Raw genomic sequence first — 22,927 nt, 5'->3', positions numbered from 1 at the left:
CAAACAAAGCATGAGTGGGCACATTTTCTCCCTTTTATTTTTGCTTGTCAACAATTTTGACCCAAATAAAGAACACATTTCTGTGCCCCTCCCTCCATTATGAAATGAAGGATCAGCCCCTGGCTATAAAATACAAAATCACACTAATATTTCTGTGAAGCTTCTAGGTGAATCAAGGACAGTTGCACAATAAGGGTTCCATTTTCAAATATTTTATTGGCAAAATCTTACACAGAAAAAATGAATAACTGAGTTATCTTTTATCATTTTATGACAAATGTTATGATAGCATCAATATGGATTGTCAAATAATAAATGATAAAAATATTGGCTCACTTTATATATTTCCATTCATTAATATTATAGTACATCAGACTCTTGTGGTGTACAACCATCTCTGTTAATTATAGTCATTACCTGGAGATATCACAATACAAAGTACTACATCATATGTATAACATATGACTGGAAATAAATGAACAAATAAATAAACTAAAATAGCATCATAATGATGAATGTTTATCTAGATTCAGAATGTGTAGAAAGTTTCAATACTGCTGGCGATTCACCCCAGGGCTTACAGAGGGGGAGGGAGTGGGCAGTGGCGGCACCAAGGGGGGGCATGGGGGGGCATTTGCCCCCCCACTCAGAAGCTTTGCCCCCCCAGTTGCCCCCCCAGAAATTTTGAGGACTTAAAAGAAAATTATACAGTAATTTGTAAATAAGTAGATGCTGTCGTACTACATATTCAAGCTCAGCTGTGAAGTGCTCTAAAATACCATTTTCTGCTCTTCAAAACTTGAAAATTTTCTCACTTAGTCGCTGTTGGCTTCCTCGCACACTATTAGTTTGTAATAAGTTTATATCGCTTGTTATATCTTGCATTAAGGCAGACATTTCAATGTGTGATACACAAGCTAATGTAAGTGTTAAACTACAGTACATGGCGTGTATTCTGTCGTCAGCAATGTTTATTCTTTGGGGGGGGGGGGCGTGGAGGACAAATACTCAAAGTCTGCCCCCTTCCTTGAAATAAATATGCATCTACTCATGTAAAATTTGGATTAAACTCATCGATTTGCTTCATTAACAAATAAGAATGCTTGAACTCTTCGTTCATAATTTGTCACCGTCATGGTTTTTAGTGAAAAAGTAAATAGGCTATGTAAAGATGTGCAATCTGCGATGGGTGTTCTGTCCCCTCCCTCTTAAGCTGATAGCTACTTCAGTGAATCACTTACACTAGCAAAGGAAAATGGACTTAAATGTAGCAATAAACGCAGACAAACCAGTGCACCATCAACAATGGATGACTTTGTAGTTCTGTCTAAGCTCGGAAAGCGTGACAAAGTGTCTGATGCAGCTAGCATGAAAATAGCAATACTTAATCCTACAGTGGATGTGTTTTTAGGTGAATTAAGTAGAAGATTTAGCAACGAAAATCTGCAGATCTTTCGTTCACTTGCAGCTCTGGATCCTAAGTCTCATAAGTTTCTGGACTTCGAAACTGTCAAGCCTCTTGCAGTGCACTATAAACTCAATCTTGAGGACATCAAAACTGAAATGAGACTTGTCAAGAGAATGATTGAAAGGTCTGACACCAAACTAGAAACTTTGATTGATGTCGCGGAACACCTGAAGCCACTTACTATGTCCTTTGAAGAACTGTACAAGTTAGTGAAAATAGCTGCAATCATCCCAGTAAGTACAGCTTCTTGTGAAAGAACCTTCAGTTAACTCAAGCTCATCAAAAATCATCTCAGAGCCAACATGACTAACAGCAGGCTCAAAAGCCTCGCGGTAATAAGTGTCCACCGAGAAAGAGCTCTTGCTATCGACCTGGAAGAGGTGGTTGACAGGTTCATCATGAGATACCCAACGACCAGGATAACGCTCAAGTAGGAATGTAAGTATAAGCCTACAGATGTCAGTAACTTTACATGTGCTTGGAAAATATGTAGACAAGTTATGTTTTGCAATTAGTTGGTTAGCATTTTTCCCTTTTTTTTACATTATTACCTTGCATACATTGACAATGCTGTTTGTTTTGCTGCATGCATTTTTTCTGATGTGATACAAAAATGTAAAAGTAGAATAGGTCTACGCCTTAAGATTACATATATGTAAATGTTCAGTTCATGATCTAGTTTTGATCAATAACTTTGCTCCATTAAGCATTACCTGATTTTACAAAAATTTCTGTTTATATCAAGTGTAACAAAAAAATGTTTATTGGGGCCACTAAAACTCGCGCTTCGCGCTCGATTTTTCCACACATGCAAAAAAAATTTTTGACTGCCCTTGCCCCCCCAATATTTTCTTTTGCCCCCCATTTGCCCCCCCACTTTGAAAATCCTGGTGCCGCCACTGGGTGTGGGGGCAAATGAAGTCTCACGATCCCATCAAAGTTAGGCTGGGGCCTAAAACCCGTTTTATCAATATTAAGGCAGCATAATAAGTAAAAATTTATGTCTCCACCATTGCTAAACCAAGAATATATTACACACCCATCTTCTACAATTTACAATTATTGATGGAACTAAATTTAAATCACAACAGAATGTTATGAAATAATACTGGGAAGGATGAAGCAAATTCTTGAAAAGGAATAAAAAGAATGGCTTTCACATACAAATAATAAAAAATGCCCTAGTTTATGGAAGAATTTTGAGAAATACCATCAGTTAATATTAAGATCAAAGATCAAGTTTTGATTACGGTTATTCTTTTTTAATGGTTCATTTGAATGAGTTGATAAACTGAAACTACCCACAGCAATGGACCCAAATATACTATGAAATGCAATGCAGAAACATAATCCTCATGAAAATAAATAACATACTGTTTTTCAAAGGCATATATCAGTGGATGTCTCGAAGCATTTCATTGAAATTGGACAAGTAAACATGATATACATAAGAAAATCAAATATCACAATAACAAATAAGAAAATAATAATACATGTAACTCTCATTTAATAAAATTAAAGCAATTTTTGTTTTGGAAAACGAAATCAACCACTACCGGTATTCCTCCCTTTAAAGCAAGCAGTTCCTTAAGAATAATAGATGAAACTGCATTTATAATTGAATTAACCACTTAATACTAATAGTACATTTAGATTTAAACTCTAAATCTTTTTAAAAGAAATTACTCATTGCCACGGTCTTGTCCTTACTAATTTGCCCTAAAATGTTGAAATTCAAGGCCTGAATCCTGTTACTGGAAATACTCACAATAAAAATAAACTACACATAACAAGAGCAAGTACTTTATAAGTACATATGTTTTTACAAGTGCAATGCGAGGGAAATCCCCTCGCCATACAGAATATGATTTCCATATTTTTGTTCCTATCAGTCACAGTGAATTAAATAACTTTGTGAGCCAGAGAAGACGTTACCGTCCTACTTTTCCAAGCCGTTGATCAGTCTTTGGATTAGCAGTCAGTGACTGGACCGCGACTATAGTTTCATTGATCTTAGTTTGAAGGTCTCGTAATTCGTTGATGTGAAGAAGTCGTAAAATCCTCCCGGCATCATTCATAACTGGATCTATGAGTTACAGAGGAAGATAATGAAGGAAAATGAAGTTTACAGAGAAGCAAGTTATAAAAGTGAATCATCATTTGTTCTTGTCAAAATTTTTTCTAAAGCTCACTGAATCTTATTCAACAAAATGTGATCCCATTTCATTTACAAATAAACTATTTGGGATTATTAATAACATTAGCTCTTTAACATAAACCTCTTTGGTCTGACCCAACCCAAATGCGTTTCAAATAGTTTGAATAGCAAGTCTTTAAACTTCTGTTTTTAGAAACTATATAATAATACAGAGTATAAAGTGGCCTATAATTTTATTTATAAAGTCTCAGGACTGTGAACCACAAGGTCTGGGGTTCAAAACCCAAGTGCTTTTAGCAAGGCGTTTATCTACATTTGCCACTCTCGACCCAGGTGTAGTAAATGGGTACCCAGTAGGAAGAAATTCCTTGAATGCTCGATGCGCCCGATCAGGGTAGCCGGGCTAAAGCCATGGTAATAGTATGCAGCACTTAGAAACATTTGTATTAAGCACTATATAAATGTTGCATATTATTATAATTAAAATGTTTTGAGAGAAAAGTTGAAAGTGATCGAAAACTCCATACAATGCAATTTTCCTGGGATCTCAATTGTAGTTCTATTGATTTATCTTCCATGCACTTGGGAAATCTTTTCTTTGATTTTGCAATTTTTCTCTCACTGCCCTTGCTATTCTGAATGTCATAAGAAAGAGTAGTCCACCAACGAGCCACTCATGATAAAGAACATTGGCGGCATATATATGTATTATGAAATGCACATATTGAAAAGGGCACATACCTTTTGCATCAAATCCTACTTCATATTCGCTGAGGTCCACCTCCACCCCCTGCAATATAAAAATATAATATGCAATTATTTCAACCATCAAAATTTTAACAAATGGGCTAGTAAAACAATTATCAGATGACTTTTTTTCATTGGATCATTTCTTTTAAAGGTTCAATATTCCAAATGAAATAAAGCTCATTATCCCACAAGTTTAATAGTCAAAAAACAAGATTTGTACAGTTCATCAGTGTTTTTTGTACTCACAAACAATATTATTTCATATTTGGATTATTGAAGGTTATGAACAATGAACCTAATTTTATTCAAGAACCTTCGGAATAACAAACATTATCATATTGTGGGATCAATAAACTTTAAACATGATGATAAACCCTTTTTTTCATTTCCGATTAACAAACCTTTATAAGTAAATCAAAAATTTTCATTTTTTTATCAGTAAACATCTTAGTACATTCAATCTGCTTCTTTTGGAATAAGAAGCGTATACCATAGTAATATATCAGCAAACATGCACTTTTTCTCAGCATTGATTAAATTTAACTCTGAATTTTGCCAAATTTCAATCATAAAAATGTAGCATCTTAATTAATATCAGTCACATCAGATATCAGGGAACCTCTTTGTGTTTTCGCTTTGATCTTGTCATAGTACTGTAGCATATTCATAATGGTTTATTTCCAATTCTTCTGATGCCAATTTGTCCAATTGCCAACTCGTCTACTATCATTTGGTCTTGCATCAGTATGTCCACTATCCACATAGTCTAATTGCCAATTCGTCCACTCACCATTTCGTCTAATAACCAGTTGGTCCAATAGCCATATATCATTTGGTCTTATTGGACTAAGTGTTAATTGTGCAAAATGTATAAAAATAAAATGGATATTAGACCAACTGGTTATGAGATGAAATGGTCATAGACGAAATGGTGATTAGATGAATTGATTGGACCAAATGGTTGTTAGACGAAATGTTGATGGACAGAATGGCATTAGACTAAATGAATGTAGACCATGTGGTGAGTGGATGGGTTGACAGTAGACGAACTGGTAATTTACCTTCATGATGAACTCAAATTAGTTATTGATCCATACAATCTCAAGCTATATTTCAACCATTAGCACATATTTCTGTTGCTAACTTTAGCCAATTGTGAGAATACATTGATCATGAAAAGCTTTGAGATGGATCAAGAGTTAAAATAATAATCAATTTTGAAGCCAAAGTAGGGGATATACAATGTTCATTAAGACTCAAATTCAGGGGCCCGTCTTAAAAATAGTTGCGATTGATTGGATCGATCGCAAGTATGGACGGCCAGCAACGTCAACATCCAGTATGCATGTTTGTTTTAAAAAAATCTAGATATGAATGTATATCCATAAATTCATTGACTTCTTAACAATTTGGTGTGTTCTTCTTTGTTTACATTTTGCAAATTTCCTGTAGAAAAAATTATGACACTGATGGATTTCCATAGAGTTAAGATTGATTGGATCAATCGTAACTCATTGTTCATGTAAGACGGGGCCAAGGGGTCACATTCCACACATATTTGTAAAGTAAACTTTGACTAACTGGTAGCTTCCTTACAGGACTGCACAAGCACTCGTGTGAGTATTTTGAAAGAGAATGGTACATTCAGATCACTTCAACTTATAAGAACCACTCAAATCTAATGCCCAAATTCACAAAGGTGTGTTAAATTTGACCTGAACTAAGTTAACTGGGTTAACTTACCCTGTGGATTATAGTTAACCCAAGCTAAATAATGGATCAACTAAACATTTGAGTTATAAACCAATGATCACTTCATAAAAAGATGGTTTAAGTAACACTCCAGGGGTTACATTTAATCCATGATGTCAAATGACAAAATTAACCCATGGGTTAAGTGAATTCACCTTACTGAATTCAGGCCTAGTCATGTACATGATTGTCTGTACATATTTTTGTGCATAAATAGAAAATGACATTCTTATGTTACAGTTCAATCATGGGAAATCTGTCTGTTACCTCTTCAAGTACCCCTTCCTGTGCATCATCGGAGAGTCTGTCTTTGATGAGAAGAGCAATGGCTTCCAAAGTCACAATAGGATCCACGTGTCTGGGAATCTTGAGTAGTGAACACAAGGATACCAGGCCCGCCTTCACATTAGGACTAGAAACTGTAGGAAATAAAACATGGTTGCTTTCATTCATTACTCGCTCATGTGCACAATCTGAACACAGCCGTTCAAAGTAAAGTTTTCAGTGTTTTGTTTGTCTGAAAATTAAGTCATATCATTTTCAGTTTGGAGTACCCATTTAAGGCTAGAAATTTGACGTGTCCAAATGACACAGATGCTTTAACGCGGTCAGAAATTCATTCAATATAATTGAACTTAATATAATGCAGAAACCAATACCGGGTATGCATATAATGAATAAATTTAAGCCTTTGAACCAACTCACATATATGAGCTGTGACCTTTCACCTGCAGACTCCAAATTCGAACTTAGCCTGTATTTTGGTGTCATCTACCTACACACCAACAATTTTTAAATCCATCAAAGATTTTTCGAGTAATTGCGCGGAAACCAAGTGGGGGACGGATGGAAGGACGGACGGACAGGGGCAACGCTTAACGCCCGCTCCGGACTTTGTCTGCGGGGGCATAAAAAGGAAAACTAAAGTATGGGTTCATCTACTGATGAAAAAACAAAATGGTAAAAAGAAATAATGTATACTTCATAAAAGTCTTTAGGTTCTATAAAGACAGCTGTGATTGATCAAACTCAATCTCTTCTATGAAAAGCAAGCAATGGGCCACTATGTCAGGCCCCCCCCCCCCCCACGGTAGCGGGTTAAGCTGGGTTAGATACAATACAATTTCAGGGGGTGTAATCTTTGTGCATTAAAATCTGGATTACAAGCTGGATTCACACCTGTGCCCCGAGCGCGCATTTCTGAGAAACGGCGCTGAGACTGTGCTAGTTTTCTACAATCGATATTGATTTCAACCAATCATAGCCTATCACTTAATAGTTCTTGATTTTTACCATCAATACTTGCAAAGGGGTCTTCTACCATAGGTCCTGAAGGGGTCTTGGATGGTGCTCCTATTCCTTTATAAATTTGTGCTGTAAGAAGAAATAAACATCCAGTAAAATTGTTAAGTTCTCAAGACAGCTCAGATATCAAGGCTAGAGTATAAGCAACTAAGAGACCATTGTCTTTAAGTCCTATTCGAGGGATCTGGTATTGAGGATTAATGCCTTCCCATAGAGGATTGATGCACTGACCCAATTCTTAAACCTTCTAAGCCAAGCTGTTTTGTGCATCATCACGGTTTTGAGTTGTGAAAATGATATGTTAATATTCAAATTTGACATTTGCTCTTGCATCAATTGCTCTGATGGAAATTCTGCATGTTAAGCCAAACATAAAACCTAACCTCAAAAACTAAATAAACCCTAATCCTTATCGTTATATTATTCTGAACCGAAAACTCTGTTACAATCCTAACTCTAACCTAACCTTACTCTAATCTGAAATATTAAGACAAGTGTTCCAGGAGCATACGTTGTGTCACTGTGGGTAAACATTATCTTAAAGGTCAAGTCCATCCCAGAAAAATGTTGATTTGAATAAAAAGAGACAAATCAAACAAGCATAATGCTGAAAATTTCACCAAAATCGGATGTAAAATAAGAAATTTGTGACATTTTAAAGTTTCACTTATTTTTCGCAAAACAGTGATATGCACAATTCAGTAACATGCAAATGAGAAGGTCGATGATATCATTCACTCACTATTTCTTTTGTTTTTTTATTGTTTGAATTATAAAAAATTCAATTTTTTACACATTTGAAAATAAGGACCAACTTGACTGAACCATATAGTATTTAACAATGCTAATTCCACATGTTTAGGGAGGAATTAATCATTGTTTCACTTGAAAATGAGTAGAAAATTAGAATATTTCATATAATAAAATACAAAAGAAATAGTGAGGGGGTGATGTCATCAGTCTCCTCATTTGCATACTGACCAGTATGTGCATATAACTGTTTTGTGAAATTAAGCAAAACTTTAAAATGTCTTAACTTTCTTATTTTATATCCAATTTTAATGAAATTTTCAGTGTTATGCTTGTAGGATTTTTCATTTTTCATTCAAATCAACTTTTTGTTTGAATGGACTTGTCCTTTAACATACAAATAGCTTGACAACCCCCCCCCCCCCCCGTCTAATTGATACGTTTATTATCATTTAGAGAGGAATTTGTGTTACCCTTTTCTCCATACTCCAATCGAACGGCATGACCAAGGATCCAATCACACACTGCCAATCTATCACTGCCATCCAATGGACATTGTAAGTCTTGGATATACTGAAAAGAAAATGTAGAGGTACAATAAAAATAGTACACAGGGAAAAGTTTCAGTGACAGAGAAGGATTATTCTTTTCTAGTTCTTGATATCATTACCACTATTATCATCATTATTATTATAAATGATCATCATCAATCATTATCATCACCACCATCACCATCATAAATTGTTGATGGCTCCCGGGGGGGCCACTTACATTGAGGAGTGGATACCATGCGCGACCAAAAAAACACGTAAAAAGGATGTCTTTTTCAAGATAGGGCACGTTACGTACGTAACGTGATAAGGGTGTCAAAAACACAAAAATACTGAAAAAAGGGTATCTATTTCGCTAGGAAAATTACGTGTTTAGGGTCGAATTTGAGGGGATGATAAAACAAAATTAAAATGTTTTATAAAGGATGTCCTTTTTGCCTCAACACTTCGTTTTTAGAGTCCGATTTGCGCGAGGTGTAGAAGGTGGGGTCGTACTAAACCAAATAAGATAAAGCCGACGACCGAAGGACCTGTAACAACAAACATTCCTGTACTTGTTAAGGGGTTCATTTCAGGGAAGATTTGCCAAGAGTATCGTTTTGTTTCCAATAATCGTTAAGGGTAGGGTTTCACACGCCAATACTTGTTAAGGGGTGCACTTTCAGAATATGAAAATTACGTGTTTAGGGTGCTTTTCGCGACCCCATGGTTGCGCATGGTATCCACTCGTGAATGGAAGTGGCCCCCCCGGGTGATGGCTACATGAGATGATAGTTGATGATGATGACGATAATGAAAATGATCGTAATGATGATGCTAATGAAGCTGATCTAATTGATAATAATGATGAATACGATAATGATGACGATCATCAACATCATCAATTAGATCAGCTTCATTAGCATCATCATTACGATCATCTTCATCATTGTCATCATCATCATATCATAAAGAGTCTTATACAAGGCACTTTGTGAATACTACTCTCAACTGAAATGACTAAGAATGAGTTTATTGTTTTATGTCAAATGTCAATCAAGAGTAATGGTCTTACTTTAATGAATGCTTTTGGCCACTGCGTGCTGCTCTTGTTCCTTAAAGCAGCTCTATCTTCAATCTTATACAAGCGAATCTTCTGATCTTCTACCCATTCAACTAGATTCCGCCATATATTCTCATCTGTCAAGTCAAGGTGGAAAAGAAAGAGAGAAAAAAAAGAATCATCAATCAATAGAGAAATATGTGTTTAAAGACCTTTCTGATGAGTATTGTATCATTAATAGAAAGCAAGGTATTCAAGCTCTATGTGCCTTAAACCTGCATAACCCTGGCTATTTTGAACTTGCATAGCCTAGGGGGCAAGATGGGGGCTTATTTGGGAGTTCTTTTAATCAGTCACTGATTGCATGATTGCATCAAAAACAGAATCCACAATATAAACTACAGCAATGTCCTGTAATTTTGTTCAATTCATAATGTGGCAGAGTGAAATAGGTAATCAGTTCATTCACTGCCATTTATTCAATGCTGGTGACATCCTTCCACTTACATGTGAATTGACTTTGTACACAGTGAGCATACACACATGAGAAGAAAATTTTCATAAGGCCAATGATAATTTATGCATGAAAATGGAATTTGGCAGGAGGTCTTTTAATTGTGTGATCTAGAATATAATCCTTACACTACAATATTTAATAAAGGGAAGTCCACCCCAGCAAAAAGTTGTTTCAAATATATATAAAAGGGGGGGGGGGAAATAAATCAATTAACTGCTGAAAATGCCATAAGAATCAGATCTATGTAAAATAGGAAAGTTATGACATTGATTTTAAAATTCTGCTTATTTTGTCACAATAGTTCAGTTGTATCCATAACACAGTGGTATGCAAATGAGAGAATCAATCATCTTACTTGCTCACTATTTCTTTTGTACCGGTACTTTCTTGTATGGATTAGATCTATTTGCTAAATTGACAAGAAACTCTTAATAGGTTGTAGACCAAAAGATTCAGTCTCTGTTATGTTGGTTGTTCCACTGAACTCTGTTGGCTCCACTGACCAAACACAGAGACCGAAGTTCTATCTTCTAGTTCTAGCGCAATCTGTACAGGGGACTCAATGGCCATATGTTCACGTATGAAGTTCAGATAAAATAGAGAAGTGAAAATGCGCGACAGCTGAGGGAAGTCACTGTTTTTGTTCCTTTTGACTTGATTTTCCCTGTTTTTTTGCAATTAATGCCAAGAGGGAATATTAATTTGCATTTCGGTTGCATTAATTTTCAAAAGTTTGATTCATTAAAGACAGAAATAGAAGAGCCCCGAAGGGGGGACTTTGCATTGTAAGTCCCCTAATGGTGGCTGCACGATAGCGAGCCGTCTGTGTACGAGGAGAAATTTTAAAAAATAAAATGTTAAAAAACTCCTCGAAACAGACGGCTGCCAGCTGTCTAAATAAAATAGGTTGTAACAATGGCAGTACCAATTTTTCAAGGAAGAATGAAAGTATGAACACATTACAATGAGGATTAAATTAAAACATAAAACAAATAATGAGTAGGTGGATCAAGTGGATTGGAGCCTGCACAAACATGATGACGAACATCACTTACCCAGAGCTGCCAACTTGAACAAGAGCATTTCAGTATTTCAAAAGTAGAAAATCAGTATTTTGGTGAGGAAATCAGTATTTCTGAAGAAATACCATAGGGCTACACATAAAACTGAAACTTAGAACTCAGTATTTTGCATGAAACCATCAGTATTCTTCTCATTTTTCAGTACTAAATACTGAATTTCAGTATCAGTACTACTAGCACTTGTTCACTACAACCATCCTGCCTGTGGGGAATCTACAGGTAGGACTATGGTATGCCAATGCTGTACATAGCACACACTTTAAATTATCAGTAAGATATCACTATTGCGGCCAAAATAACTAATTTCCATACAGTTGCAATTTATTTTTCATTAGTAACTTGGGAATATTTTTTGTATTCACCAGAGTGCTCAAAAACTTGAATTTTGGGCATATTTTTGTGTACGCCCTCTATTGGTGGAAAGTAATGTGGCAAGAAAATTTTCATTTTACAATCTCTATTTTTAATTAAGACAGTAGGGGAGTTGAGAAGTTTTGAAAAACGTGAAAATAAGCACGCACGTGCTTATATGCACGTTTTCGTTCCTGCCAGTCCTTCCAAAAACGTGATTATAAGCACGTTTTGACCAGTTTTTTGGCTTTAGCAGCCAGGCTTTTCAAAAGCCAAAAATTTGATTGACACCATCAGAAAGAGCAGGAAAAATTACATCATATAACACTTTATAAAAAAAATTCACCGTCTATTTTTCCTACAACACCTGATTGAAGCAACTACAACGATCGATTCCAAATTTTACCGTCGCTACGTCACTTGTCCCTTGGGCTTCCAGCAAACGTTCTTATATGCACGTTTCCACATCCAGGGAAGTTCTGCCTCGAGTGTCTGATTTGTTTTATTAGGATAATGATTATTGGACATTTTTAGAGAGGGTGTCTATAAAATTCCCAAAGGAGACTTGCTCCTGGCGTGCACCATTAATATGTCACATATTTTCTACTCTTGGTGGCAGGTGGCTGTAGAAATATACATTTACTGCTCATGTACATGTAATTGCTGTGTGTTCAATAGTCTATCACAATGTGTGTTGTATGTATTTACTGAGTCGCAAGTACCTTTGCCCTTGCTTTATATATTTTTCAACTCGCCCAAATGAAGACAATCAAAATTGTGGTATGCACCCCCACCCCCAAAAAAGAAGGTCACTGCAGAGGCAATTCTTTCGAACAGAAGAGTGACGTTAAATTGCTGTCTTGTAGAAAAGGGAATTATGTATTTGTTATCCAGGGGAGGGGGTTTTGGGGTGGCATGGTGGCATAGGCTTGCAGTTCACTTTAGTAGACAATAGGAAAATGTCCCCAAATGTGTTGAATACCCCCCCCCTCCCAGGCTTCAAAAGGGGGGGGTAGGAGGTGACTGAAGTTTTAAAAAAATATGTCTTGTTATCACTATCAACGATATCGTTTAGTTACCCCCTCCCCCCCGCAGGTAAATGCTGGATCCGCCATTTTTGTGACCATTACTCAAAGAAAGCATGGTACTCATTTTGCAATAAGACTTGTTCATTATTGGTCATCAGAGCATGTCTTGAAATTATTCTTATTCGCCAGAGACATAAAATTGATTTCATATACCTTGCGGAATAAACTGCTGCAATCGCTGAAGAAATAAAAATCACGCAAGTTTGAGAACGGTGCAAAAATGGCAAGATGAGACAGAATTCATTAACATGACGGAAAGTTGATTAATAATTCATCATAATAAAAATGAATTATTTCTGATGAGTTTATTATATTTCTTCAAAGGGCGCAGTTCTCTCTAACGCATCAGAATAATTTTAAAACATGTTCCGATCGATTCTTAATTAATCCGTGATTTTGGCAACTTTCTTTGAATATCTTACAGGGTTTTTTTTTAATAGAAAATATTTCTCTTTTTCGGGCCACCAAAAAAAAAATGATTTGGTGGCTCGAACGGGCCACCGATAAAAAAAGTTAGTGCCGAGCCTTGATCTGATTATTATAAAAGGTAGAGCAGAATTATCTCACATAAAGGGATCATCAAATCGCAATTATATGAAATGAAATGAAAGCTTGAATGTACTCTTTATTTGTCAGTATCAAAGCAACAATTTCTATAAAGATATTATTAAAAAAATACATGTCAACAGATGAATCATTTCACTTACGGTATTTCTTTGGAATGAAGGACAAAAATGTATATGTACACTGCAGGCTCATAAAGCCATCTTCATGTAGGTAAACAGTAGGTCCAACATTGATTATCATATCATGACTTGTCTAACGGCAATGAGAACACTAATAACATTGAGTAACAGTGAATAGTTTCATTTTGTTGATTATTATCTCCTTCAAGTTGTTTATTCAGATAGATTCGTCCATCTTACATTGCAAGTCTTCAACCATAACTGAATAAAGTCAAGCTAAAATATTACAGGCCAATAGATGAAGTACGGTATGTCAAACAATGACAAAATGAAGGCCTACAACATTTCAAAGTATTACATGTAAAAAAAAATGAACTGAAACACCCTTAGGAAACATTCTAATCAAACACAAAGTCATTTATAAGTGACAAAACGTCAAACTATCCAACTATGTTTGTGAAGCTAGAGAGAAGGGCATCACTGTTCCGAAATCGGATAGTTTCAGTTCGAAGTAGTCGATCTAAGTTCAACATGATAACAGTAACTGAAAATGCGATTTTCTTTGAATGATTAGCGACACACATAATGACCGGAATTTGGTATTAAAAGAGTGATTTAACTATGTAATATCTTTACTCTTATTTCATTCATGGAAAAATGAAATAAGAGTAAAGATATTACATAGTTAAATCATTATCAATGATAATAATAGTAATTGTTGATGAAGGAATAAGGATACTCAACTGGAATAGACGGACACATGAGGTGTCGTAGGTGTGTGGAGCCTACAAGGGGAAGTCCACCCCAATGAAAAGAGAGAAAGCAATCAAGCACTTTTCTTAAAAGTTTCATCAAAATCGAATGCCACAAAAGGAAAGTTCAAAGTTTTGAACAGTTATATGCACATCCATAGAAATAGAAATAGAGAGTGGACGACGTCATCGGTTCATACTGACCAGGATGTGCATATAACTGTTTTGTGAAATCAAGCGAAAGTTTAAAATGTCAAATGTTACTTTCTTATTTTACATCCAATTTTGATCAAATTTTCAACGTGATGCTTGTTGAATTTTTATCTTTTTATTCAAATCAAGTTTTTGTTGGGGTGGACATGCCCTTTAAGCAGCTGACGGATGTTTGATTCATCTAAATGATGCATATTCTATTGTTTTAATAAAACAAATATTATTTCAAAATTTGCATCAATTAATTTCATCACATTCAGTACTCTCTCATATTGACTATCACAGGGTTGATACTTAAAGGACAAGTCCACTCCAACAAAAAGTAGATTTGAATGAAAAGAGAAAAATCCAACAAACATAACACTTAAATTTCATCAAAATCGGGTGTAAAATAAGAAAGTTATGACATTTTAAAGTTTCGCTTAATTTCAGATAACATTTATATTCACATCCTGGTCTTTATGCAAATGAGGAGACTGATGACGTCATCCACTCACTATTTATTTTGTATTGTATGAAATGTGAAATATTCTAATTTTCTCCTCATAGTCATTGCCAAGTGAAACAATGATTAATTCCTCCCTGATCATCTGGAATTAACATTATTTAATACTTTATGGTTCTGTCAAGTTGGTCCTTATTATCAAATTTGTAAAAAATGAAATATTGTATTATTCAAACAATAAAAAAAAAATAGTGAGTGAGGGACGCCATGATCGACTATCTCATTTGCATGTCACTCAGTTGTGTATTAGGGCAGGTCCAAGCTATTTGACTTGTGACATACGGGACATTTAGAGACTTTAAAGTTGTGTAACATAAGAAATAAATGCACAACAGCAAATCTTTCCTGGATTTTGGTAGGCCAGTCATGCCCTCTTTATTCATGAAAAAAATTAGTGATCTACAATTCCATTAACGATGTAATATTTTAATTAATATGCACTGTGACGTACGGGACCAGACGAAAGTTGATTTTTTTTAAAAGAGTTTGTCATTAAAACTCTGTGAATTGGAATAAGCTGGAAATCTCTCATTATCATGTTTTCATCTTGTATCTTATCAGGTTTCATTAGCCATGAATGAAATGATGGAACTCATTGGTGTTATTATGTAATAGCTCAAAATATAAACAACCGCGCTGTGACGTACGGGACATGTTTCGTATGGGACATTTGTCCATGTGTAAAACGAATGGGGAAAGTGAAATTTCATCAAAATTTTAATTAACTTGATGCAAACCAAAGTAAGTTAATTTTTACATGGATTATCATGATTGATATATATTTCTTTGATAGCACACACTGAAACAAAACATAGCAAACACTTTACGACCTTATAAATATTATGAAAGATGTCTTTCAAATAATTCCATGTGTTAAACGAATGGGGAAATTGAAATTTCATCAAAATTTACAATTAACTGGATGTAAACCAAAGTAAGTAAGTTTTACATGGATTATTATGATTTATATATATTATTCTATTATAGTATATGATTAAACAAAACATAAAAAATTTTATAACCTTATAATTATAAAAGATGTAATTAATAACATAACTAATTAATACTAATTAATGTTATTATTACAAATTGTAACTTTATTATCAGCCTTTTACCAATATTCAACCACTGATATAATATTATTTATCTCAATTTACATTATCTTTGCTCCTTATTAAAAAATAACCCTAATTAAAATTACATAGAAAGCCCATGGTGTGTCCCGTACGTCACACATTTGTCCCATACGTCACAAAACTTAATTAGCTGATATAACTTAACGTGAAATTAATTCAGTAAATTCACTTTAATTTTTGGATAATAGTACATGTAATATAAATAAGAATTCTCCAAAGTTTGAAGAAAACTGTTCAACTTTTTCTTAATTGGAATCTAAAAAAACATATGGGCGATTCCACACTAGAACTTCAAAAATATGATAAATTTCAACATGCTTTCAATAAGTCACAAGTAGTGTAATATTTTACTATGATACCTAAATTTTATGAAAATTATGAGTTTTAACCCAAAGTGAAGACAGATATAGTTTTAATTGGGGGAACAATGGAATTTTAAATTTTCAATAATTTTGCTCATTGAATAGTCAGCACAAACACCACCTGAAACAATTATTTGCAAAGCAAGAGAAGATTGAAAATATTGCAGGTCAATAGAATAATATATCATTGATGGTTCCAAATAATATCTACAACATTTTCATGATCCATAAAAGGGGCAGCCCTGATTTTTCCGAACCTATATTTGGCAATGTCCCGTACGACACATGACAATGCAAAAGTTTTTCCTACAATTTTATTTTTGATGATGCAATTTCATAAAATCAGTTTCTCTTTGTTTAACCCATGGGTGATCGATTTATCCCATAAGGATCTAATTACTGCCCTTCATTTTTCAATTATTGTCCTATTAAAAGTTGTCCCGTACGACACACAGTATAATAATGCATTTAAAGGGGAAGTTCACCCTGACAAAAACTTTATTGTAAAAATAGCAGAAAAAATAGTAAAAAATATTGCCGAAGGTTTGAGAAAAATTCATCAAATAATTAAAAAGTTATTAGAATTTCAATTATTTGATTTGTGACGTCATATGCGAGCAGCATACCTACATAGCAAATGGTAAAAAATCAATGAAATGTCATTTTCTCAGAAAATTGATAATGGTTTTCGCTGTACCTTTTGTATATCAATAGACAAATCATTTCACACCCGACCATGAATAGAAAAGAAAATTAAGTCATCAGGAACCATGCAAAATTTGAAATTCATGCATTTTATAACACATGGGGCAGCTGCTCGTTTATGACGTCACAAGTGCAAAACTTTGAACTCTAATAACTTTCTTACTCTTTAACGGATTTTCCTCAAACCTTCACTAATATTTTTTACCATTTTTTCTGCTATTTTTGCAACAAAGTTTTCTTCAGGGTGAACTTCCCCTTTAATTGCAGGATTTGAATTCAGGAACCATAAATAGTAGGCATATTTAAATTCATTTAATTGATTTAACATAAAGTGAACTGAAAAAGTCCTTTGTTTATATCCATAGAACATGGAATACGTGATTCTAAACATTTTAATTGATTTCATGTAGGCTTATTCTTTTGTGAATCCCTTCAGCTAAACTGGTGATTTTCACTGATCAGAGCAGGTTAATTTCTTTTCATTGAGCATGAAAAGAAAAATTTTATAATCATTTCAACATAGCCTCGAATGACTTCCTCTTACATGTTAATGAGGAATTATCATAAGATGTTAAAAAAAATACATATCAATCATCATGATCATCTATTTGGACTTCCCTTGATGATCACTATGTTTTTATATGTATTGAAAATCCTTACTTTTTTCGAGTTGTATAAAAAAATCTGGAAAATAAGACAAACCATATGGTTTCATGAAATGCAGAGTATGAAAAAGTAGAACCGCATTTCCTTAGAAAAAAAATTATGGAATTACAAGTGACAGTTGTGACATATATCATGTAGATATACATTTTATATAAAAAAATTATAACATTTTAGCCCCATAATTTACACAAAGTTTCATTCATTCATTGTTCAAATAGTGGTTGAAAATCATCGATTCCCTAAAATGTAACTTCACACAAAACCTCAAGTTTTTCAGCTTGTAAAAATGCTGTGAATACTTGTACATTTCCCATCATGAAAAAAATTATAACATATTGCTCCCAATTGTATATATTGAGGTTACTTAATTATATTGTCCTGAATGACTACTTTTTAAAAGATTTTTCATAAAAAAGGAAAAATTTAGGGGCAATGCTCCTTCTGATTGATAAAAGTTTTTTTTTTTCATTCAGGCTGCCCAGTACAACAAGCAAGTGCCTGTACATGTACAACACACAAATGTCCCGTACGACACACAAGTGTCGCCGCGCCACACAGAAGTGTCCTGTACGACACACAATTGTCCCGTACGACACATTATTTTGTTTATGATATATTGACAGAAATATTCAGCTAATAGCAGTTTCTAACCTAATGAATGTCTTAGTTTGATAGGATTATCATTATCATCAGCCAAATAATGTGATTGAAGAAGTCAAAGTAACATAAAGTAAGAAAGTCTGGCTTAAATTTAGAGATGTCCCGTACGACACATTTTGAATGTCCCGTACGCCACATTGTCCTCGAAAATTATAATTTGCTTTATTTATTCATGAATGTTTATTTTGCTTTCTTTTATAAATGTGTTTGTTCTTGGGTAATTGAGTGTCAATTTGAGTTCAGTTTCTATGAAATTTATCTGCCCAACTCACAGACTTTTGAGTACAAACTTGAGGTTTCTAAAAAAGCCACTTTTTCTGCGTCCGTACGACACATTACTATTTTAAATCTGTATTATACAGGATTTGAAGTCAAGTCATTTTAAGTCTTGGTTTTCTAACACTCTGGTAGTACTTGATGATCACCTATAGTTACTGGAATATTTTTTGTTTTTTCTTGTCAAAAACTGCCAAATGCTCTCTAAATGTCCCGTACGACACGTATGGAATCACCCATATGCTAAATCGTGACGTACGGGACACTGCCTGACATACAATATGCTAGATTTAGGCAAAGATTTAATTTTGGCTTCAGAGGGGACAATAGCTTGGACTTGCCCATATCAGTGTTTTGTGAAAAATAATCGGAACTTAAAAATGTCATAGCTTTCTTACTTTACATCAACTTTTGATGAAATTTTCAATGTTAGGCTGGTTTGATTTTTCTCTATTTACTCAAATCAACATTTATCTGGGGTGGACTAGACCTTTAACTTGTAAATAAATGATTTTATTTTCATTCAATTTTTTTTGGTGAACTTTTTCTTGTTATCTGTTGTTTTTACACAAGACTTCATGTCACTTTGTCTTCCAGTGTTTATTCATAAAAAATTATATTTACAAAGTAAACATGCGGGATAGGCATACAAAATCATACTAAAATGGTCTTGAAATAATGATGGATTCAATTACAATTAGGTACAAATCATACAATAAATATCAGGTACATATTCAACATACATGTATGTATATCAATAGTCACACCCATTAAATAAAAATCTTACAATAACAACCTGCATATGATCGACAGTTTATTGGAATCCAATCACACTCTTACAACATCCAAGTTCTGTCATCAATACATTATTACTACACTCCAAATTGTAAACAATCAATTCACAGTGCAACTGAGGTAATTGGAGATTATGGTTTTTCCGACAAACATGCCGTTTGAACGTTTTACCATAGAGCTATTACAGATAGCTCTATGGTTTTACACACCCATGTTTACACAACATGCTCATGTACACCTTACACCCCAAAAAAATCTAACATTATTTTGCAAATGTATGAGTCGCACATCCCCGGTGCTTCAAAATTCAGGAGCTATCAACCAAAGCATGGAAGTAAAGGCAAATTCTTACTTTCTTTCTATATTACAGTTTCTCATTCCTTCGTGAACAGGTGGGGAATCTTTATCTGCAACATCCTCCGATTAAAAAAAGAGCTTCCTTATACTGACAAAAATGCATCATTTGAATATTCTTTATTTCATATAATAAAATACCAAAGAAATAGTGTATGGGTGGCGTCATCGGTTCATAATGACCAGGATGTGCATTTATAACTGTTCTGTAAAATTAAGCAAGACTTTATAATATCATAACTTTCATATTTTAAATCCGATTTTGATGTTCAGAGTTATGCTGGTTTCATTTATATTTTTTATTCACATTATGGTTTTATTGAGTACTTCACACTGAAAGAATGTAGAGGGGCTGGGAATGAATGAAAAGATGTGGAGGTACTGAGAGATCATGATGAGACAGAAACAGAAATATAGGGAATAAAGTAGCAAGACAAACATCGAGGTATATCAAACAAGGTATATAGGTACATGAAAACACACGCATTTCAACCCACTTCAAACACATAAATTCTGACAACATGAATTGAATGTATATGTTTGTATAATGCTTTTTACCTTTAATAGGAGCTAAAGAAAATATACATTTTGACATTGCTTTCAAGCATACATGTATATTATCCACAGTATACATTGAAATTCAACAATTAAGGATAAGAAAACAACTGTATACATAATACTGTTCACATCAAATACATGCATGTAAATTCTACAGAATGTATTATTTTAAACAGTCTGATAATTTTCTTAGAACAAAATTTAAACAATCTGAATAGAGATTTTCTCATAAAACAGTGAAAGGTGAAAGAACTTTAAGATCCCACACACACAAAAAAAAAACATTATGCCTAGCAGCCTAGACATACTAAACAGAATAATGAACATTTTATTTCCACATGCCACCTGCGACCAAACCAAAAGTAGAAAATATTCATGTGACATATTGATTTAGGGGCATGCCAAGAGTAAGTCTCCTTTGGGAATTTTATAGACACCCTCTCTAAACATGTCCACTAATCCTTATCCTAATAAAACAAATCAGACACTCGAGGCAGAACTTCCCTGGATGTGGAAACGTGCATATAAGAACGTTTGCTGGAAGCCCAAGGGACAAGTGACGTAGCACGGTAAAATTTGGAATCGATCGTTGTAGTTGCTTCAATCAGGTGTTGTAGGAAAAATAGACGGTGAATTTTTTTTATAAAGTGTTATATGATGTAATTTTTCCTGCTCTTTCTGATGGTGTCAATCAAATTTTTGGCTTTTGAAAAGCCTGGCAGCTAAAGCCAAAAAACTGGTCAAAACGTGCTTATAATCACGTTTTTGGAAGGACTGGCAGGAACGAAAACGTGCATATAAGCACGTGCGTGCTTATTTTCACGTTTTTCAAAACTTCTCAACTCCCCTACTGTAAGAAAAAATAATTCAAAGAATCAAATTTACATAAGAGCCAAGTTATATGATGAATAGCTGTATTTGGTGATTTTGGAAACTGACAGTGTAAACAAAATCAAGCATTTGTCCCATAGAATTGGGCACCACTTGATTCATAGCAATAAGACCAATAAGCTAGGCCCAGACCCAGGCCCAAGCCAAGGTCAAGGGCAAGGCGGCAAGCCAAGGGCAAGGCAATGCAATAGAATTAATTGGTGACATTGTTATGATCAAACAAAACTTTTCACATGTGGGACCGAGATAAAAAGTTTAAAACATCATTGAGATATTATTAAGCGAATCAAAATAATTACCACAAACATTACAATCCGGCTGTGGATAGTTCAGGGCTTGCAGCTTTCTCCTAAACATATTCAAAGTGAAAAAGACAGAATATGGATTAAATCAGGTTGGTGAAAGTAATTTTGATGATGACTTCTCACGATAAATCGCCAGCACTGCACTCGATCGTGAACTCGCGTTGATCGAATCGGTCGAGCGCCAGCTTGCGACAACATTTTTTCTCTCCTTTTTTTTTATTAGTCAAAACAAGGAGCTTATGAGTAAAACGTTGGGTCGTATCGTCGTTTGACCTCCCTATGTTAAGAATTTGACATTTCACTGTATTACCTACTATTTGCTTGATTTTTGCGTCTTTACTTTACTTTACATTTACGTTACGTTTCTTTTCTCTAGCTACTCCACTATAACGCAATATAAACTCCTAAAAAAAGTTTGGAAATCTGACTTTGATCGATAATCCCTCCTTGGTTTTAGTAAATATCAATGTTTCTGTTTGTGGTAACTCCCGTATACAGGACAGCATTTTTGGTGGTAAACACCAAGCTGGTATATAATCAATTACTTTGAAACATTTTACGTCTAGGTTAATCAGTCATAGTGCCTGACGTAATATGTACTAATATCAATGAATAGATAATTTCATTTTCTTTCAAGTTAAAATGATACCTACATGATTATGATGATGGTTCACATGGAAGTGCAGTGCCTTGAAATGTGGGGCAAGGTCAAAATAAAAAAAAATGCATAATGACACAGTATTGAAAGTCACTGTTCTTTTTTCGGTGGTGATGAGCATGATGAGTGAGTTTCTAAGCGGTTTCTTTTAATTGTTTTCATGCACCTTAACATCAACATTAACATGGAATCAAACACACCTCTGCACAAGCAAACAAATAACAAACAAACAAACCATCACTACACAAACCACAACAAAACATGAAAAATGAAGAAGCAGGGGCTTGATTTAAATGGATTTTCATCTCTATTGACACAGACAAAAGTACCATGTTCTGTATTGACCCTTCAGGGTAATTTCTGCTCGTTCAGTGCAGCTTTTCAATTTAGACCTCATCCAACACTTTTGAATCCTGCTCTTTTCGTGATGGCATGATCATAACAAATATGGAAGCAGGGCCGTCACCAGCTTTTTTCTAGGGGGGGGGTGCTTTTATGAAAAAAAACACAAAAACACAAAAAACAACGTATTAACTCAATTTCATGCAATTATATAGCCCGCCGGCCAGAATGGATATAGAAAGTACATAC

At 34.4% G+C, this 22,927-nt stretch overlaps 1 protein-coding gene across 1 annotated transcript; it reads right to left on the bottom strand.

The window, feature by feature from the left end:
• Positions 1 to 2,375: 2,375 nt before the first annotated feature.
• Positions 2,376 to 21,839, bottom strand: LOC121418512 (RNA transcription, translation and transport factor protein-like). Its single transcript, XM_041612425.1, has 7 exons — positions 21,673 to 21,839; positions 9,789 to 9,913; positions 8,657 to 8,756; positions 7,422 to 7,502; positions 6,396 to 6,547; positions 4,368 to 4,416; positions 2,376 to 3,554 (listed from the first exon to the last, which is right to left on the bottom strand). Exons 1-7 carry the CDS (start codon positions 21,728 to 21,730, stop codon positions 3,400 to 3,402), a joined length of 720 nt encoding a protein of 239 aa, XP_041468359.1. The 5' UTR covers positions 21,731 to 21,839; the 3' UTR covers positions 2,376 to 3,399.
• Positions 21,840 to 22,927: the final 1,088 nt, after the last annotated feature.

The sequence above is a fragment of the Lytechinus variegatus genome, chromosome 7 (genome assembly GCF_018143015.1).
Source record: "Lytechinus variegatus isolate NC3 chromosome 7, Lvar_3.0, whole genome shotgun sequence".
Taxonomy (NCBI): domain Eukaryota; kingdom Metazoa; phylum Echinodermata; class Echinoidea; order Temnopleuroida; family Toxopneustidae; genus Lytechinus; species Lytechinus variegatus.
This window is presented reverse-complemented; position numbering and strand designations above follow the sequence as displayed.